The sequence below is a fragment of the Staurois parvus genome, unplaced genomic scaffold (assembly GCF_062004578.1).
Source record: "Staurois parvus isolate SC_StPar_1 unplaced genomic scaffold, SC_StPar_1.0 ptg000350l, whole genome shotgun sequence".
NCBI lineage: Eukaryota > Metazoa > Chordata > Amphibia > Anura > Ranidae > Staurois > Staurois parvus.
The window spans coordinates 3,301,903-3,320,197 of NW_028318146.1; the positions used below are offsets into that span (position 1 = coordinate 3,301,903).

The 18,295-nt window shown below is 41.8% G+C and overlaps 1 protein-coding gene and 1 long non-coding RNA gene across 4 annotated transcripts in view; one reads left to right on the forward strand and one right to left on the reverse strand.

Annotated features, from left to right (window-relative positions):
* Positions 1–13,218, forward strand: part of CTTN (cortactin) — an 82,411-nt gene extending 69,193 nt beyond the window's left edge. For all 3 annotated transcript variants that reach the window (XM_089684596.1, XM_089684594.1, XM_089684595.1), the window contains 4 exons: positions 1,930–2,019; positions 2,981–3,134; positions 6,252–6,323; positions 10,219–13,218. In XM_089684596.1, coding sequence (XP_089540722.1) covers positions 1,930–2,019; positions 2,981–3,134; positions 6,252–6,323; positions 10,219–10,355 — 453 coding nt within the window. In that variant the 3' untranslated portion in view covers positions 10,356–13,218. The remainder of the gene's footprint in view (positions 1–1,929; positions 2,020–2,980; positions 3,135–6,251; positions 6,324–10,218) is intronic.
* Positions 3,741–9,229, reverse strand: LOC149456715 (uncharacterized). Its single transcript, XR_016313822.1, has 3 exons — positions 8,947–9,229; positions 4,068–4,192; positions 3,741–3,985 (listed from the first exon to the last, which is right to left on the reverse strand). It is a non-coding gene; the product is annotated as an uncharacterized LOC149456715 (long non-coding RNA).
* Positions 13,219–18,295: the final 5,077 nt, after the last annotated feature.

Here is an 18,295-nt window from a genome sequence, read left to right on the forward strand (position 1 = left end):
TTTCTCTTGTATCCTATGGAGCTGCCTTTGCCACAGCACACCATGGGGAACTTCTCCACACAAACCATCTTTTACTGTGAATGCACACTCATCACCCTCAGCCGCAAAACAAACTATTGCCTGAGCATTGAATTCTCCACCTCCCAACTTTTATCGGAGTGTTCCGGACATTATTACTGAAAATTTTATAGACCGTCGACTCCTATCTACATATTGATTAGTTGTTCCAAATGAATAATTACTCTAGTAGAGAACATACACAAAAAGATACTCTGCATCTTTCCAAATAACTATTCTGATTATTCAGCACATTTGAAGTTTTTTTTTTTTTTTTTTTTTTTTTTATACACATGATGACCTAGGTATCACATTAATATTACAATTGTACTTTTATGTTAGCAAGGGCCATTACATAGGCAGGCTAATTTCTAATCGGGACTTGAAAGAATGCAAACATGTAATGAAAATATTATTATTGTCGTGTGCACAATGAGTGCAGTGTGCAATACCTAGGCAAAGCATACAAAATAGAATACAATTTTATACATAATTTACAAATTTCCTTTACAGATGTAAAGTGCTGAATACAGAGCACATTTCTCAATTAGAAGTTGTCAGTTATCTTAAATAATACATACAATAAATTTCTCTTAATTTGGCAGCCATGATTCGATTATTGCTCGCCGTCCCAACATATTGCCTAATTACTGGAATTTTCGAATGGTTTCCTTGAGCCAATCTAGACATCCCTGACCGCCTGACCGTCTCTGGGGCATTCTTCACCCCTGGCCCTTCCTCTCCCTTTCCCTTTTTCCTTTCCTCACACCTCTTCCATCCCTACCTCACCCTGCTCCTTATCCTTTCTTTCCTTGTTTTTGTTTTGTTTCATTTAATTTCCTCCTTCCTCTCCCTTATTTACTTTCCTTTTTCTCCTACTTCTTTACTCTATGCTGCGGACCCCAACCACTCTCTCCTACCATCTGTGGCCCTACTGTGGAGGGATAACCTACGTACATAGACTGTCAAACCCATTTCTATAATCTGTCTTCAGCTCCCCGTCCACATGCTCATACATGCTAAAGCTGGGTTACATGTACAGTTGAAAAAACAAAAAAAACTGACTACTTCCCACATCAGCACAAGTGATGTTAATGCAGGGATACACCCTGCCGCACTGTTGTATTCTGATAGGGGGAACTCCCCGACAAACTACACAGATCAGTGATTGCAGACATTGGCTGCAACCACTAATCAAATGCTGGTTTTCAAATATAACCATTCAACAAAGCCTGCTTCTTTTCAACAGAGAGAGGTACACACAAATCAAAATTAGCCCAGGTCCTGCTGAACTGGCCGAATTTCAGTATGTGCATACTGGGTTTTAGATTTGCACAATGTTTTTTGTCCCTTTTTTTTATAATGTAAACATTACCTCCCACTTTAATGGTGGTAATGTCCACACCATGTATCTTAACATTTTTTACCAATGCCATGTTTGAATCTTATTCATTCCTTTTTTTTTTTTATCCCAAATTCTGCATGTCCCCTGGGCCAAATTTGTCACTATTTTGACATTAAAACGTTAGGAAAAAGAAACCTAGCCACTATGCTGGTATGTCATCACGCTGTGTAGGTGCAGGACTTTATTTTGCTTTTGTCACCTGCTTTGTCTATCCAGTCTGTGCCCTGTTAATGTCTCAGGCTCATCAGAAAAATATGTCCAGTGTTTGGTACCATCAGCATGAACAGCTTGGGCGCCATAGATCTTCTATGGTAGCACCCCGGTGCAAGCTCTGGCAATCTTTGACCGTATAATGTATAATTAGAGGACAACTAACCATCTGTCCTGATGAAATACCATAAATTGTATGAGCTAGTTTTAATATTTATTTTCCCTTTTTTTTTTTTTTTTTACCCCCACATATTTAGGAGCAAGAAAAAGCCAAACCTGCTTCTCCTCCAGCTTCCCCCAGAACCAAAGAAGTAATTGAGAAGGCCCCAGCAAGTCCTGTATATGAGGTGAGAATCTAGTAAGGCCACCTACATGTGTTATTTATGTACAGATGCTTTTGTTTCTGTAATATGGAAGCTCAGGGTACTAGAGCATTTTCATCAATGCATGTAATATGTTACATCTGTAGACTACTGATAGACAGTGGCACCATAAACCCATGTCTAGGAGCACAGCATGTTACAGAAGTATGCTGCTATTGTTCTTTTTGTATTTGTTTCCATGTATCAGTGAAGTGATTATACTAAGAACCTGTTAACACTATTGTTGCGGCAACACACACTTCGCCTCAACACAAGTTTACATGCGATGGTGTGATGCAGTGCAATTAATTTGAATGGCATTCTAATGCACCTTACCGATGGACTTGCATTAGAGCGCAGAGTAACAAAAATTGAAAGTGAAGGGCCACACCACTGCTATGAGTTCCAGATACAAATTTATTTCAGTAAAAGTCAGGGGGACAATCCAGAAAGTGTCCAACGCGTTTTGGGGGTCCAAGAGCCCCCTCCACCCCCTTCATCAGAGCTTTATTGACAATAACGTGAGTAGACTAGAAGTGAACCGGACCTTATTAATGTTACTTTTTGCAGAGTGACTGTAAGCACAGGCCTTTGGCTGATTTGGCAGCACAACACATGTCAATGCACTAACTTCCAGTGTGCTGCCAAAATATGTCATTGCAATATGATGTGTAGTAACTCGTATTACGATAGCAACATAGTGTGAACGTGCCCCAAGACTGGCGATGTTTCTCACTAGAGTCTGGGGTATATTTAATGTTGAGAACATTAGAGGGAATCTCCCCAACAAGTGATAGCTGGCTACAAATTTGACAGTCAAACTTTTCCATGTTCTATGCAACATAAGTTTAAGCTTTGGTTCCACTTTAAATGTATCAAATTCCATCAAATTATGTGGATTGATTTACATGACTGATATCCAAGTGATAGATTTTTTCTAATGCAGGACGCTACCCCATTGTATGAGAGGGAACAACCAAGAGCCAGAGCTGAGCCTGAACCGGTATATGCTGGAGAGTCCGATTACCAGGAAGCAGAGACTCATAAAGAAGAGGCTGCGGAAACCGAAGCAGTTTACGAATCAGCAGATTATCAAGATGGTAATGTATGGTGTCCAGTGTGCACCAAAACAAAGCTTTGAGGAAAAGGTCACATGTGAAGATATTGCCTGTGTTTTAAAGTGTGGAAAATTTTTATGAAATGTTACAGTAAAGTATGAAAATTGCCAGTATAGTTTACCATACAGCAATATAGTTTCCTAATAGCTGTAGTCCCAAGACAGTATGCCCTATATTTTCATGCAATTAAATGGCACACAAGGAGATTTTGCCTATTACAGCCAAATCAATTCCCAGGAAATTAAAGTGAGGCCTGATTAATTGCTATTGGAAACTGCTCCAGATTTCTTGATTGATCAGTTGTATCTTTGCATGACTGTCGGCAGTTCCAGCAAACATGAAGAAAATACACTACTGAAAGATGGAGGCAACCATTTCTGAGAACCTTCTGAAAATGCCAGTTGTGTGGCTGACTTTGACTTTAAGTTGCTCTAAACCTCGGAAATGAAAAAATGAACAATATCCGACACAGAGTGATGACTGGGGGGATATAATTAGAGCTCCCAAGTGCCACGTCCCAGTAAAGCTAATAATATATACAATAAGAGGGAAGGCCAAAGAATGGACTTTATAGACAGTGCAACAATATTCATTAAAATTTTTACTTTATTGAGTATACACAATTGTGCAGCAGTTCATAAAAACATCTGTAGAGAGTGTGAACCCCACAATGGGGTGATACACTCTGTGCAGTTACAAATCTCATAGATACATAAAATGTGATCTATGTAAATATACCGTGTCCCAGTAAGGGTATAAGGAAACATAAATCGGGTATCAGTGACCATAGTGACTCAACATATTTTGCGAAGATACTGCTTCTTCAGGAGTTACTAGATAAAAAAAGTTGGTGTAAATTTATACATAACATGTTATATTTACCCATCATTCAACATAAAAATAATATGGATATACCTTTAATCCACAGACATCATAGCGGGGGTTGGGGAAGGGGGATCACAGCCCTCACAGCCAGGGCAAGTCATCAGGGGGATCCAAAAAGGACTGGACGGGCCGCGGACAGCCCCACAGAGGACTTCCTGACATATAAAATATATGCAGCTGTTAAGACATGAATGGACCTTCCTAGATAGTAGTAAGAGGTAGATGATAGTAAGGTTAGAACTGACAAGAATCACAAGTGGAGGTATAGTAATGTCACCGAATCCGGACTAATAAAGCCACATAGAGAAGCATTCAATCATATGAACTATGTAGGGGGAAGTATACTCATATCACCAATTCTGACCCAGACAGAGTGCGTCAACCATTGATCATCAATAATTCTAGTATGTGGAAAGGACCCTAGAAAAGTGATCAGATGACATAAAGAATGTTTTATCATTATTATGTCACAAAATAATATGGGTGACAATTGCGTATACAGGGGTTGGGAGATGTTGCAAAATGTATACTAACCTTCCTATGTGCAAGAAGGGTGAGCCGTAGATGGCAGAATTCGTTAATATGGTAGTACTAAAGTAGTATTGGAATAATAAAGTCATCCATTAGGATCCCATCTGTAATAAAACAATCAGGGTGATTCAATATTGTCCATAGGTATGGCCCAGGGGCACGAAATTGCCATAGGTAACTATAGTAAAAAAAACTGAACTATACCTGTGACGATAAACAGGGTACACTGACCGGAAATGAGTCCCAAGACTACCAATAAGTGGAGCTCACAAGGCCCCTTCTCTCATCCAGGGCTAATGCCACAGACCTGCACTGTTTAGCTGTAGTTGCCTGGGGGATCGTCACCAAAACCCTTTTGTTCTCCAGGGCACACACCATGAACGTCCGTACTGTCCTGCTGTAGTTGGCTGCAGGACCACCGAAACTCATCCCCTCAACACAGAATTCACTATGAGACTGTGTGGTGGGGGATGTGTCCATTCCCTCCACTCAGGTCTCAGATTACACTAGACTCCCTGCTTTATGCTGTGCAGTGTGTAAAGTCAGATCGCCATCAAATGCCTTCTGGAGCTAAGAAACAGCTTTTGATCTACATACTTTGAGCAGCTCTGGATAAGAGAGGGCTACCAATAAACAGGTACAACTCTCGGTAGCTTCAGTGACAATATGTAAGGCTTTACGTCCACTTTGAGTACTTTCTGGAGCACTTCCTTTTAACTAGCATGCAGCCACAGAAATCAGAATTTCTAGTCTGCGTGATTGCTCCTGGTCATTCACTTTGAAAGGAATTTGTAAGGTATCATTGTGGACTCCTGCTCTTGGCTGTCATACTAATCCAGCTCTTCCAGCTACAACTTCTCTTTAAGATGCTCACATATTTTGTTCTCTGCGTCTGATTTTGTGAAGGTTTCAGTATTTTCAGTGGAGACTATGGGGTAAATTTACAAAACATTCTTTGGAAGACCGTCACAAACATTCTCCCAGCCTGCACACATTTTCCCTGTATTTTTCTAATATGATTTCTAATGCTGCATTTTGGCCACTAGGTGGAGCTGACAATCTTAGGAAATCATATTAGAGAAAATGCAGGGTAAATCCCTGCAGACTGGGAGAATGCTTTTGACATTGGTCCAACGAACGTTGTATAAGGAGAATGTGTGTGTAAATTTTAATTTCATTTTAATCAATATATGAGGAAAAGCGTGTGCTGCCAGCACACCATGGATTCATTTAATAGTCCAAGAATTTATTAAAGTGACCATATCACAAAATGACGTCCCAGAGCTGTGCAGGACTCAATTTATCAGCTGGTCATTTCTGCAGCACCAATATATTTAAGGCTTTACTCAGGGACAAGTGTGATAGGAATAGATTTATGATCAACTGTCTTAAGAGGGGTTTCCTCTCACTTTTTAAAGGTTTTTTTTTTTTTTTTTTTTTTTTCACTTCTGGTTATGTGTACAGGATAAGAAGTGAAGAAAAATTATGAACAAAAAGGTTGATGCAAAATCACCGCATTAATGGTCTTATTTTTTGCTCTTTTTAGATCTGATCTGCCATTTCAAACTAAACACGGTGTATATCAAAAACTTATCGTAACTGATCTGTCAGTTATGAAACGTCTGTTCATGTTCAGTGTTGGTACACGTGACATCTGTGTAATGTGCTGTATTCTCTTTTCAGTGGAGAACACATACGCAGAGTATGACAGTGACCTTGGACTCACAGCTATTGCTTTGTATGATTATCAAGCAGGTAGGTTGATGTCAGTGACTCATGTGGGCTATATGAGTGCAGGAATGAATGAGGATGTGCAATATGCACATATGTGCAATAACCAGACTTGTCCTGTCAGTGTAAAGATCCATTCTGACAACTGGCTCCAGCTTCTGGTGGAATACCCTAAAGCTGGCTATACACTAGTAGAATTTCGTTCAAAATTTTTTCTCATAAGAATGTTTGTTCGATTTTCTAATCATTAGTGGGGTCAAATCGGCGTTCAGTTTTGACCTCAAAGACTAGATAATTTTGAATCGGCAGAAGCTAAAATTTTTTCTCCCTTTAATTTATAACAGTGAATGTGTTTTTTGGCTGGGAAATTACATTCATTCTAAAACTGAATGCTGAAAGCAAACAAAATGTTGTAGTACTTTCAATTGACATATAGCTTAGTCACAGAATGTACAAAGAATTTTCTAGTGTTTGTGCCAGAACGTTTGTTCTGCTACTGTATAGACAACTTTACAGTGGCTGCATCTGCTTTTAGATGCAGGCACTGATCAGCTGACAATTCTCCACTTGCCTTCTTTGACAAAAGCTGATTTATCAGTTGATCTTTTGTTGAGCTGGATGGTGCAAACAGGGGCATCCACTGCTTGAATTTCAGCCAGTTTAGCATAAATTGGCCTGAAATTGAAGTGATGTATAGCAGTCTTTACCCTGGCCTCACTGCATGCTGTAAGATTTTCACACTGTGAATTAAAAGTTGCATCAAGTCAGAGCCTCATTTCTTGGAAAATGTCCAGCATCATCTATCACTTTCCTCCCCAGCCTGACTTTGGCCTGTCCCTTCCATTTATTGGATTTCAGTTTGTTCAGTCATTGAGGCTCTGCATCACATGTGGGCATTACCGCAGCTTCCTGTTTACAGGAAGCTATGTTCAGCTTCCTTCTGGCCCCTCCCAGCTGCCATCTCCTGCCTGCATTGCATAGAGAAGCAAAGAGACCTAATGAAACCATTTTTTTGGTTTTAATTTTTATTTTATTGGTATGTTGATGAGAGGAGTGAGTACGATCCAGGGAAGGTAACATGCTGTATAAGCAGATTAAACTTCAGCTTTAAAAATGAAAGATAAGTGCTGGCTTGTTGCACATTGCACATCTTGCTTTGACACTAAATATAGGCCACTAAATATAAATTATCAGCTGGTTTATGTAAAGGTGGAGTTTGAAAAGTTTGGAGACCCCTGATCTAGGAATATGACCAAACAAAGGGCCGGTTTATGGTCCTTCAGACTATAAGAGGGCTGGAGTGTGGTGTGGCCAGTGGGGGTAGAAAATGTTTCGGGCCCAGCATCGGTGAGAATAAACATGGCCTCAGGGATGGTGGTCAGCAGGAGGAAGAGTAGTGCCCCATCATTGGTATTAATGGGAGGAATAGTACCACATAAGTGTTATCAATACTGCCCTATTGTTGGTGTCAGTGGGAGGAATACTGCTTCATATCATTGGGAGGAATAGTGCCCCAAGGGCCGGATAAAGGCTAGCAAAGGGCCACATCCGGCCATCGGGCCGCAGTTTGTGGAGACCCCTGTCCTAGATAAAGGTGTGAAATGTTCAGAAGGCTATCAGAACAGTTGTTTAAAACGAGGGCGAGCAAAGTGTGCCAATTGTATCACAATATCTGTTTGGGTATGTGTATAGACTGTATACATTTTGAATAACCTTTTTAAAATAATTTGTCATTTTTTTAAATTGAGGCTACAGTGCAGATGTGTTTTATTGATCATTGTAAAATGTACATTTTATTTTGACTTGCACATTTTGTTTGTTGTGTTTCTAAGAGTATTTCACGTATAGATGTGCAAGTTTTTATCACGAATTAATGTATGTCTCAGTAAGATCTCGTTCACACATGCCCACATGGAATTCACAAGTGGTTCCGTGTATCTGCATTCAGGCAGTCCTATTCATGACCATTGGGATGTAGCAGCTGCTGTTGAAAGCCATGCAGGTGCGTGGTCCCGAATATACACTGTCTGTATTCAGGGACACACACTTGCATGGCTGTCAGATTGGGATCAGCGGCTGTGTCTGTAAAGCTGCTGCATCCCAATAGTCATGAATGGGACTACCTGCATGCAGATGCATCCTGTGTGGGAATGCACAGTTGTTGTGGCTGTATGGATAGGTATGCCTATGTGAATGAGGCCTAAGCAGTATCTTTGCTGAATGTTCATGGAAATAACATTTAGGCACTAGTCTGCGCATTAAAATTTTAATCGCTAGTTTTCATTAACCTCTTATGGACAGGTTTATTATATGAACAATCATATCAAGGTTCTGAAAATGGCAGATGTCAAAATAAGGTTAACAGCTGGATCAAGCAGTTCTGCGTGTCTGTGGATGCACACAGCCCAGCTCAGGAGCGAGCCTGCACATACATCCCCATAGGAGGCAGCTTATAGTGGCATAAGCAGAAGGGGAGGAGCCTAGAGCCCCAGCGTGGGTCCCCAGAAGAGGTGGTTTGGGGTTGCTCTGTGCACAGAGCAGGGAAGTATAACATGTTTATTATTTGAGGAAAGAAAATAAATTTACAGTTGCTTTAAAGCTGAAATCCAGTGAGGAGGAATACAATATTATAAAGGTTCTTCCTCACCTTGTGCAAAAATGCTGTGCCTTTATTTTTAAAGTCTGTTTCTACTCCTTTCTCGTCTCCAATCATGTCCCTTATGGCTCCTTTTTCATGTATGTTCCTGTTTGAGCCTCTGGGTGCTGCTGATTTCTCCCTATAGAGCAACAGCTTTTAGTTGTTTTTCCTTCTCTTAGTTTGTGGAATGAGGGGTGATATACTTTTATCACTTCCCTTTTCCGTGGGAGATTTCAATCTCCCATCCGCAGCTATAATTGTTTTTCACTTTGAGTCATATCACAAATGTACTATCGGCAGTCTGTGGCTGGCTATGTGGGTGTTTACCAGTAATCAGTGAACAGCCCTGAGCATTGCCCCACCCACCGCGTCAGTGATTTCCCATGGTATCAGTGGAAATGTAGTTTCATGCACTGCAGGCCTTGATCCTCCCCTTGAAACTCAGGCATACTTTCAGGAAGGAGCTGATGATGACACACAAACTAATTAAAATAAATTTCTCTAAATGTAAGGCATTATCTATTCAATTATAAAAGTGTTTTTATTGTGCATGGGGAAAGGGAGTGAAGGGTCCCCGTGTATATTTCATAACCTTTTATTGCCTAATAGTCAAAGTATGCAAGAACACACAAATCTTGTAGGCCCTGTGTAGCTTGAGGCAAAGTGCTTATTTTTTAGCTGAAGTTGGTGTTTATTTAAAGTTGAGTTCCAAGTATAGATATTTTTGGCCCATTGTTGGTATACATGTCATACCATTATATTGTAAAATGCTGAGCAAACTGTTGGCGCTATATAAATTCTGTATAATAATAATACCTGGCCAATCCCAGTGAAATTACTGTAGTAGGCACCACTGCTAGCTTCCTGGTCCTGTACCAAGCAGCATTCTCTGACATCACCACCCTGCCTCTCCATCTCGTCCAGAGACCGATTTGCATTAATCGAGAAAATTGCAAGGTGTTTTGTGACCGGCATCCATGCCTAGCGAGCACCCTCCTGTGTTTAGTAATCAGCAGTGCAGCCACTCAGCATGGGACCTAAATGATAGCAGTGATTATTGTGGAAATGATGCCTACTACAATAATCTGCAGTTTACACAGGGATCCCACAGGTATGGTATATACATTCTTACATTATTAGACCAAGCTGGACCAGTGTAACCATGCCAAAAATAGGCATACCTGGGTCTGTCAGATTACATTAAAACCAATTTACTGCCTTGGTTGAGATAATTTTATATTTGTTACACTGCAGAAACCTTTTTTATGTTTTATTTCACAGCTGGCGATGACGAGATCTCCTTCGACCCAGATGATATAATCACGAACATTGAGATGATTGATGATGGATGGTGGAGAGGGATGTGCAAGGAACGATATGGGCTCTTCCCAGCTAATTATGTGGAACTCCGGCAGTAAGACATTCGTCATCTGTCGTCCCTATGAGAGGATCCTGCATCACAGCTCTCTGCTTGGTGGTGCTGCAGCAAGGCGCTGTTTTGCGCACTCCTCTCTACAAAGAATTTTGCCATAATTACCTGAGCTGGATTCTTACACTACAAATCATAACTTTTTTTTTTTTTTTCTTTTGGCAAGGGAGCAGTGTTTTGCAGATTATATTTTGTTTTTCTAGTAACTTTTTATTAGGCTTTTAACACGCAGCTGACTACTGCGAGCTGGCAAAATGCATTTTAAAGGCTGTTAACCCCTTTATTGCCAGGCGTGCCTTTACTTGAGATGATTGACCGGAGCTGATTAACAAGCAGGCAGTCTTTTGCTGTCGGGTGGGTTCACAGGTGGCGGCTGGGTCACAGTGTGCTGATCTAACAGTGGGCACGTTCATGTCTAATTGTTTTTATAAGTGAATACAAGTGCTTGATTATAATCCAGTACATCTGGCCTCGTATGCTTTTGGGATGGATAACCTTTGTTTCTGCTAAAATATATAAGGAATAGTACTGTGAACAATTACATAGGTGGATTTTATGGTACACTTAGAACTAAAACTCAGCTACAGCCCATTTTTTTAGTTTAGGGTATGGGCAGGGGTTATGATTTCCTTCTGGTTCTAAATGCTGTGGGAAGGGTTTATGAAAAGAAGGTTTTGTGTTTCGGCAGAGAAGATTTCTTATGGCTTCCTGAACTTTCTGACATCCATCACCTGGGCAAAAAGATAGATTGCAAAAAAAAAAAAAATTATATATATCCTGAAAGGCGTTTAAACCCTACACCTTACATTATTAATACATGTTTTTAAATTGCTGCCTGTGCCCCACTGGGGAAGGGGGGGATCTCCTTCAGTGTCGTCTGCGTCTGATACCCTAGATTGCACCCCAATTCCTGTTCTGTCCCACATTCATTAGATGGGCAGAAAGTGGCAATAAGGGCACAGACAGACATTCTAACCTTTCCCAATAGAAATGTTTAGGCCATAACCAGGCCTTAAAGAGAAAATACCCATAGAATCTAGGGAGAAAAGCACATCTTGCAGTGCAAATCCATCTTTTTTTTTTTTTTGTTTTGTTTGTTTAATGATCCTGTTCCGTGTGTACTATACAGCCATCTATGCCTAGTCAATAATGAACTTTATGCAGTACTACATTGCAGTCTCTGATCTTTCATCCATTTTTAAAAAAGAAATAAGAATGTGACTGGCGGGATGCCATGTGATCATGCACTAATGTGCACCACTAGCTGTAGCTGCCTGTGACCAGCCCATAAACGGCATCGCTTTCCTGAGCTTGGCTACAAGAGCTCCACCGGTGGAGTGGTCGGTTTTTAACTTTTTGTTTTCTTTGCTTCTAAAGTGATCAACTTCTTTTTTTGAAGAGGTAGTACGTTTTTTGGATGCCACAGTTAATTGTTCTGTCCACTTGGGGCAGGCACTTTGCACCACCAAGAGGCCGTTAGCATCAACCTGTAATGTCCACTGTGAACCTCCCTATATAGGTGCAGTCCTGACTGTGGCTTAGTCTTTGCTGCTCTTTTATTTTTATATGGTTCAGTCCGTTTTTCTCCTAGTATTACAGAAATGGCAAACTATAGAACCATGCATTAAAACTCTGAGCCTGTTGCATTATACAGATGTATCGAATGATTGATGGTAAGGGGTCAAGTATTTGTTTTTTTACTTTCTCCTACAAGAGGCCATTACTTATATATTTTTTTTTCCTTTTTAAATATGCCGCTCATTAAACTTATCCTTCGGGATGCCATGCTCTACCACTGGCTGTTACAATCTCAGAACAGTGCAAGATTGGAATTTTAGAGAAGCAAAGTATGCAGTAACCCCAATCTACAAATCGCATGCAGCCTAACTCCTGAAAGCTGATTTCTGATTGGTTGCTCTGGATTACAGCACATTGTATCTGTTTGTGCCGTGAACCTCAAAGGTGACGTTCTCTTGCCCATAGCCACCAATCAGAATTCTTATGATCTTTACTATCTGCACTTGGGAACATGAAGATGATTGTTTTTTGTTGTTTTGGGGTTTTGTTTTTTTTTTTTACCAACTGGAGCCCCAACACTTTTGGAGAGGTCCAAGTCTGCATTTGACAACATCACACAAGAGTCGTGTTTGTTCTGCAATTTTATTTTTAAAGAAAAACACAAATACACCACTGGGCAGACCAGTGCTGCTTCACCCAGACAGGAAATGGATGGGAGGTGCACTGGTCCCATATGACAGCATCAGAGATGTACACGGCCTCCAAGCTTTTCCAATCCTTGCCTGCTTTCTGTGGTTTGCCTGCATTAGGAATGGAGACACCAGGTGAGATTGGTCGCCTCTTTTGAAGATGGGAGGTTTTACAGCTTCAAACTATCAACCAAATAAAACTCCTTTTGCCAAGTGACTTTTGTGGGGATAATCCATTTCTTGCAAGCGGCATGCTCTGAAAATTTGTTAGTGGCGGAATAATTCCTTTTTGAAGCTGAGAGACCCTCCAAGTGTGGTTCATTGTATTGTTACAGTCTAAAGAAGAGCTGCATACCCTGATTCTTTTATTGTTAAACCTCTCAAACTGTTACTCTAACATTTTATCACGGCTTTTGGACCAAATTTATCAGGGGTTTGCGGGTGCTTATTGTGTATCTGAAAAGCCGAAAGACTATTCTCGGTCCCTGGGGTTTGGGGTGGGGGGGAGTAACAGACAGGGTTGGGTTTTTTTAAGTCTTATTTTTGTCTATTTGTTTTTCTTTTATCTGGTTTTGCATACAGCACTTCATTAATGATCTATGATTTTGTAAATGAAGCTTCAATAAAGTTGTTTTTTTTTTCCAACCATCTGAAATCTGTTCTTCAATGAGAAATTCTTCTTGCGTTGCTGTTACATGACTGATATTTGATACTGTAGAACACAGATGACCATGGCCTACTTGGCAAACAATGCCCTTGACCAGGCTTTGTTTTTGGAAAGGCCATGTAGAATCTGGTTTATTACAGATTCTTCTATAGCATCAACAATTTATGCAGCACTTTACATACTTCATTCACTACAGTCTGTGCCGTCAAGGAGTTTACAATTTAAAGTAGTTTGTAAAGGCATAGTTTGTTTTTTTTCCATAGCAAGCATGTTATGCTTACCTACTCTTGTGTAATGGTTTTGCACAGAGCAACCCCAATCCCACTATCCTACTCTTCTCAGGTCCCCCATTGGCTTTCCTGGCTGAAAGCCCATCCCCAGTGGCTCTTGCTGCTGTGTCTGAGCCAATGAGGATGAGAGCCTCTACTCAGGTGCACACTGCTGTATTTAGATCAGGCTCAGGTAAGTATGGGGGGAGGGGTGACTGCATACTGAAGGTTTCTTACCTTCTTGCATAAAATGCACAAAGGTAAAAAAATAAACCTTCAGCCTTTAGAACCACTTTAACTCCTTGGCTCGAGTGCACGCAAATATGCGGCCTCTCGGTGGCTGGGCCTTGGTGCTGAGGGGCCACATATTTGCCTTCCCGATGTGTAAACAAAGGATGTGCGTGCCCTGTGCAAAGGTGCCGCTCGCTACTTGCTGTTGGGAGCTTTCCGATTATGTGACCGCCAATCACAGCGGTCACATGACCCTAATCCCTGCCTCCCAGCGTCAAAAACCCCTTAAAGGGCCAGGAGGCACCGGTGCCAAGGGGTTAAGGTTCCTCATTCACATACACCCAACCATGCTAGAGCCAATTGGCCTAACAGCATGTTTTTGGAGTGTGAGAGGACATTAGAGTACCCAAAGGAAACCCACACAAGCACAGGGGGAACAAGCAAACTCCATGCAGATGGTATCCTGACCAGGATCCAAACAAAGGACCCCATTGCTGCAAAGCAGGAGTGCAAACCATTAAACCACATCATTGTAGCATGTTCACTGCATTCACCTGTGTCTGTTATGTGATTGAGACAGAAAACAGGCAACACTGAGAAATGTCCACTTCTACATGCAATGCCAAGACCTTTTATGTAGTTTGGTTTTGTAAACTGGGGTAACAAAAATGTGTACTTGGTGTGTTGTATTCTTTATTGTTGGAATTGAGAAAACTTGCTTCTACTGGAAGGGTTGGCTGTTGCATTGCTGAAGGATCCTGAAGATTTAAAGCGGAACTACACAACTGTATGAGAGCACCACAAATAAAACACTTATTTTTAACCGCTTCCCGACCGCCCTATAGCAGATATACCGCTACAGGGTGGCACGGGTGGCCAAAAGTATATATGCATGATTTTACATTTCCGGGTAGAGGGTGCACGCTCTGCCCGCGCCACTATTCGTGGCTGTCAATCACTGGGTCCCGGTCGGTGATTACTTGCTGGCGCCCGATGATTGCAGAGCATCTCCAACAGGGAGAGCTGTTTGTAAACAAAACAGTTCTCCTCCCTGTCAGCTCATGCACACTGCTTTGGATGGCTGTGCACAGCAGAGCCATGCAAATCTGTGATTACAGGGAAACACAAACACACCCAGCACACAGTTAACACTTTTGATAGCTCCTCATGTTAACCCCTTCCTGCCCAGTGCCATTAGTATAGCTTCAGTGCTTTTTATTAGCACTGATCACTGTATTGGTGTCACTGGGGATGTTGGTGACACCAAGTCAGAGTTCCCTCCCAGAGTCAGAATACCTGCCGCATTCCTGCTATAAGTCACTGATTACTAGTAAAAATAAGAAAAAAAATTCCAGTATATATACCACCGTTTGCCATATTCATGCAAACCAATTCATTTACACGTATAAGGGATTTTTTTTTTTTTTTTTTTTTTAGCAAAGACATGTCGCAGAATACATTTTGGCCTAAATTTGACGAAATTTGATGTTATAGCACAAAGAATAAAAAAAGCACAGGCGATCAAATACCATCAAAAGAAAGCTCAATTCTTGGGAAAAAAGGACATCAATTTTATTTGAGTGCAATACTGCATGACCGCGCAATTTTCAAAGTAACGCAGCGCCGTAGAGCACAAAATGGGTAAATCCTCAGGAGGGCAAGTGGTTAATATTCTAAGCAAACTCCTCCATCTGTCCATGTCTCCATGCTTTATTTTGCTGAAAAATGACTTTGAAAAAACACCCCCTATCATTTATGGTTGTGTCCATCTTGAGCAAGCCCCTGGTCACATCAAACCTGATTTTGAAATCGTGCGACTTACAATGAAGTCGCACAATTTCAAAATTGGGTGACCTGCCGATTTCATTGCGATTTGCAAGACATCTGACACAGATGTCTATGCAAATCGCAACAAAAGTAGTGTATGCACTACTTTAGAAACTGGTGCGGCTCCGACCAAGTCGGTAACCGCACAGATATGACCACTCTACTAGCGGACAATAGGATGTGACTTGGCATACGATTTGCAAGTTGCATGCATGCAAATTACATGCCAAGTCGCACATGATGTGACCAGGGTGTAAGGGGCAATTCACACAAATTGCAGTCCAGTACATTTTTTTTCTGCATCAAAAATGCATAGATAGGTTCTATGGTTTCCAATGGCATCGTTCACACCAGTCCGGTCAGTTCTAGCACAAAAAAAAAGTCGAACATACTGCACTTTTTCCTGCATTGAACTGTACTGGAACACAGTAAAACGCATCAAGAATGTACCTAAACACACTGGAATGCACGTCATTTAGGCTACGTTCACACTAGGGTTGTGTGCAGGCGGCAGAGAGGTATTTGAGAAGCGGTAAAAACGCTTCCCAAACGCCTCTGCCAATTCTGCACATTACAGCACATGGTGCTGTTCTAACGGGAGTGTTTGCGTCGCGGAAAAACGGACGCATATGGTCGAGTCAGGAGGCGTTGAAGCCTCCTATTCTCGTCTATGGTGCCGCTCCGCAAACGCCCGGCCGGTTTGCGGAGCGGTAACACCACTCAAACTGCATTATAGGCGTTTGTGGGGCGTTATTAGCGCTCGGCAAACGGCTAGCAACTGCCGCTAAACCGTGCATGTGGCGTTTGCCAAGTGTTAAAAAACGCTCCACAAACGCCGGACCAACGCTTGCCAAACGCTATAGGGGCGTTTGGCAAGCGTTGGTAAAACAGCCAAGTGTGAACAAGCCCTTAAGGTGAAGAAAAAGAGGGAAAACATGCACTAGGCTGCATCAAAATGCGCATGCAGAAACACATCCAGATTGCAATTTTATGGTATGAATTGTCCCTTAACCCCGGGGTCACACCTAAGCGGTTTCCAGAAACTCTGTGCAGACCATTTAACATGATTTCCTATGGGACATGTTCAAATTTGTGTATTTTCACATTTTGGAAGAGTTGGGGACTTTTTTGAACGCAAAACGTAGCATTTTTGGTTCTATAGACTTCAATGGAAACGCTGCAGAAAAGCATGTATTGCGTTTTTGCTGCAGAAAAGCATGTATTGCATTTTTGCTGCATTTTTCATGCGTTCTGTTTTAAAACTACTTAGCAACAAAAAATGCATCAAACGCAGGTGCAAAAAGGCAAAACACAACAGAAACGGCTCAAACGCAACCTGCATAGGTATGAAGCTAGCCTAAGCTAGGTTGTTCACACCTATGCTTTTTACAGTTAATTTTCAGGTTTGCAGAAACGCACTACAGGCCATTTAACATGATCCCTATGGGTTACGTTCACATCTGTGCTCTTTCAACTGTGGTTTTTGGAAAGAGGGGCTTTTTTTTGCCAGCAGCAGATTGCGTTTCTTCATTTCAATGGAAACGCATGAAAAATGCATGCACATCCGTTTGTTGTCATGCAGGAAACACACCAAAAACACCACCTAGCAACATTAACACATCCCAGTAATGCAAACCGCATAAAAAACGCGGGAAAAACAATTCTTCAAACGCAACCTGCACAGGTGTGAACCTTGCCTTACACCCCGGACACATCGATCCTGACTTTGAAATTGTGCGACTTCATTGTAAGTGGCATGATTTCAAAGCCGGGATGTCGTTGCAATTTGAGGTGCGATTTGCCAGACATCTGACACAGATCACAACAAAAGTAGTGCATGTACTACTTTAGAAATTGGTGCTGCTCCAACCATGTTGGAACCGCACCGATATGACCGCTGTAATTGCGGACAAAAGGGTGCGATTTGGCATGCATTTGCAAATCGCATGGCAGTGCAAACAGGGTCTAAATGTGAAAAAAATCCAACCAGTGCCTTGTCTATGTAGAGGACCCATGCTGGGAAATGAAGCAAAAACACAGTTCCAGCCAGCGTGACTGATCAGACGGGTCGGATGACAGCTGTGTTCATTAGGAAGCACTAATGGTGTCACCTGTGTGGACTGAGAAGATCTGGAATGCTGGAGCTGATTATCATTGTATTAGGGCTGTGTGCTTCCAGCATTTACAGGGTTAATGGACCAGTTACCTGATTGGGTCAGTTCTGGCCTGGTCTGTACTTCCTCTCCCAGCAGTCTAGAGGGCGTGGTGCTGGGGGCCCCAGAGAGCCCATTCTCCAGGAACTCCCCTCCCATAGAGTTAAGAGAGCTTTCCATACATTTATTATTGAACCTATAAGCCCTGGTTTACATATATGCGGTGCGGTATACCATGTGATTCGCACAGGAACCGCACTGCATTTCTGTGCAAATCACATGTGATTTGTGTGCGGTGTGATTGGTGCGGTGTGATTGAATCACATGTGTTTTGTATGGCTCTAATTGCACCGCACCCACACCAAAAAAAGCGCAGGACCCTTTTTTGGGTCCGCACTAGAATCGGATCGCATGGGTATTCACACCTATGCAATTCTGCACTTCGCACCGCGTTTTGCAGACTGCTGTCGGGGTGTTGTGATCATACACAGCCGCAGCGGTTCGCATGAACAGGGTGCGATTCTGATGTGTGGAATTTGCAATACAAACACTGCAAATTCTGCCCTGCATCAGTA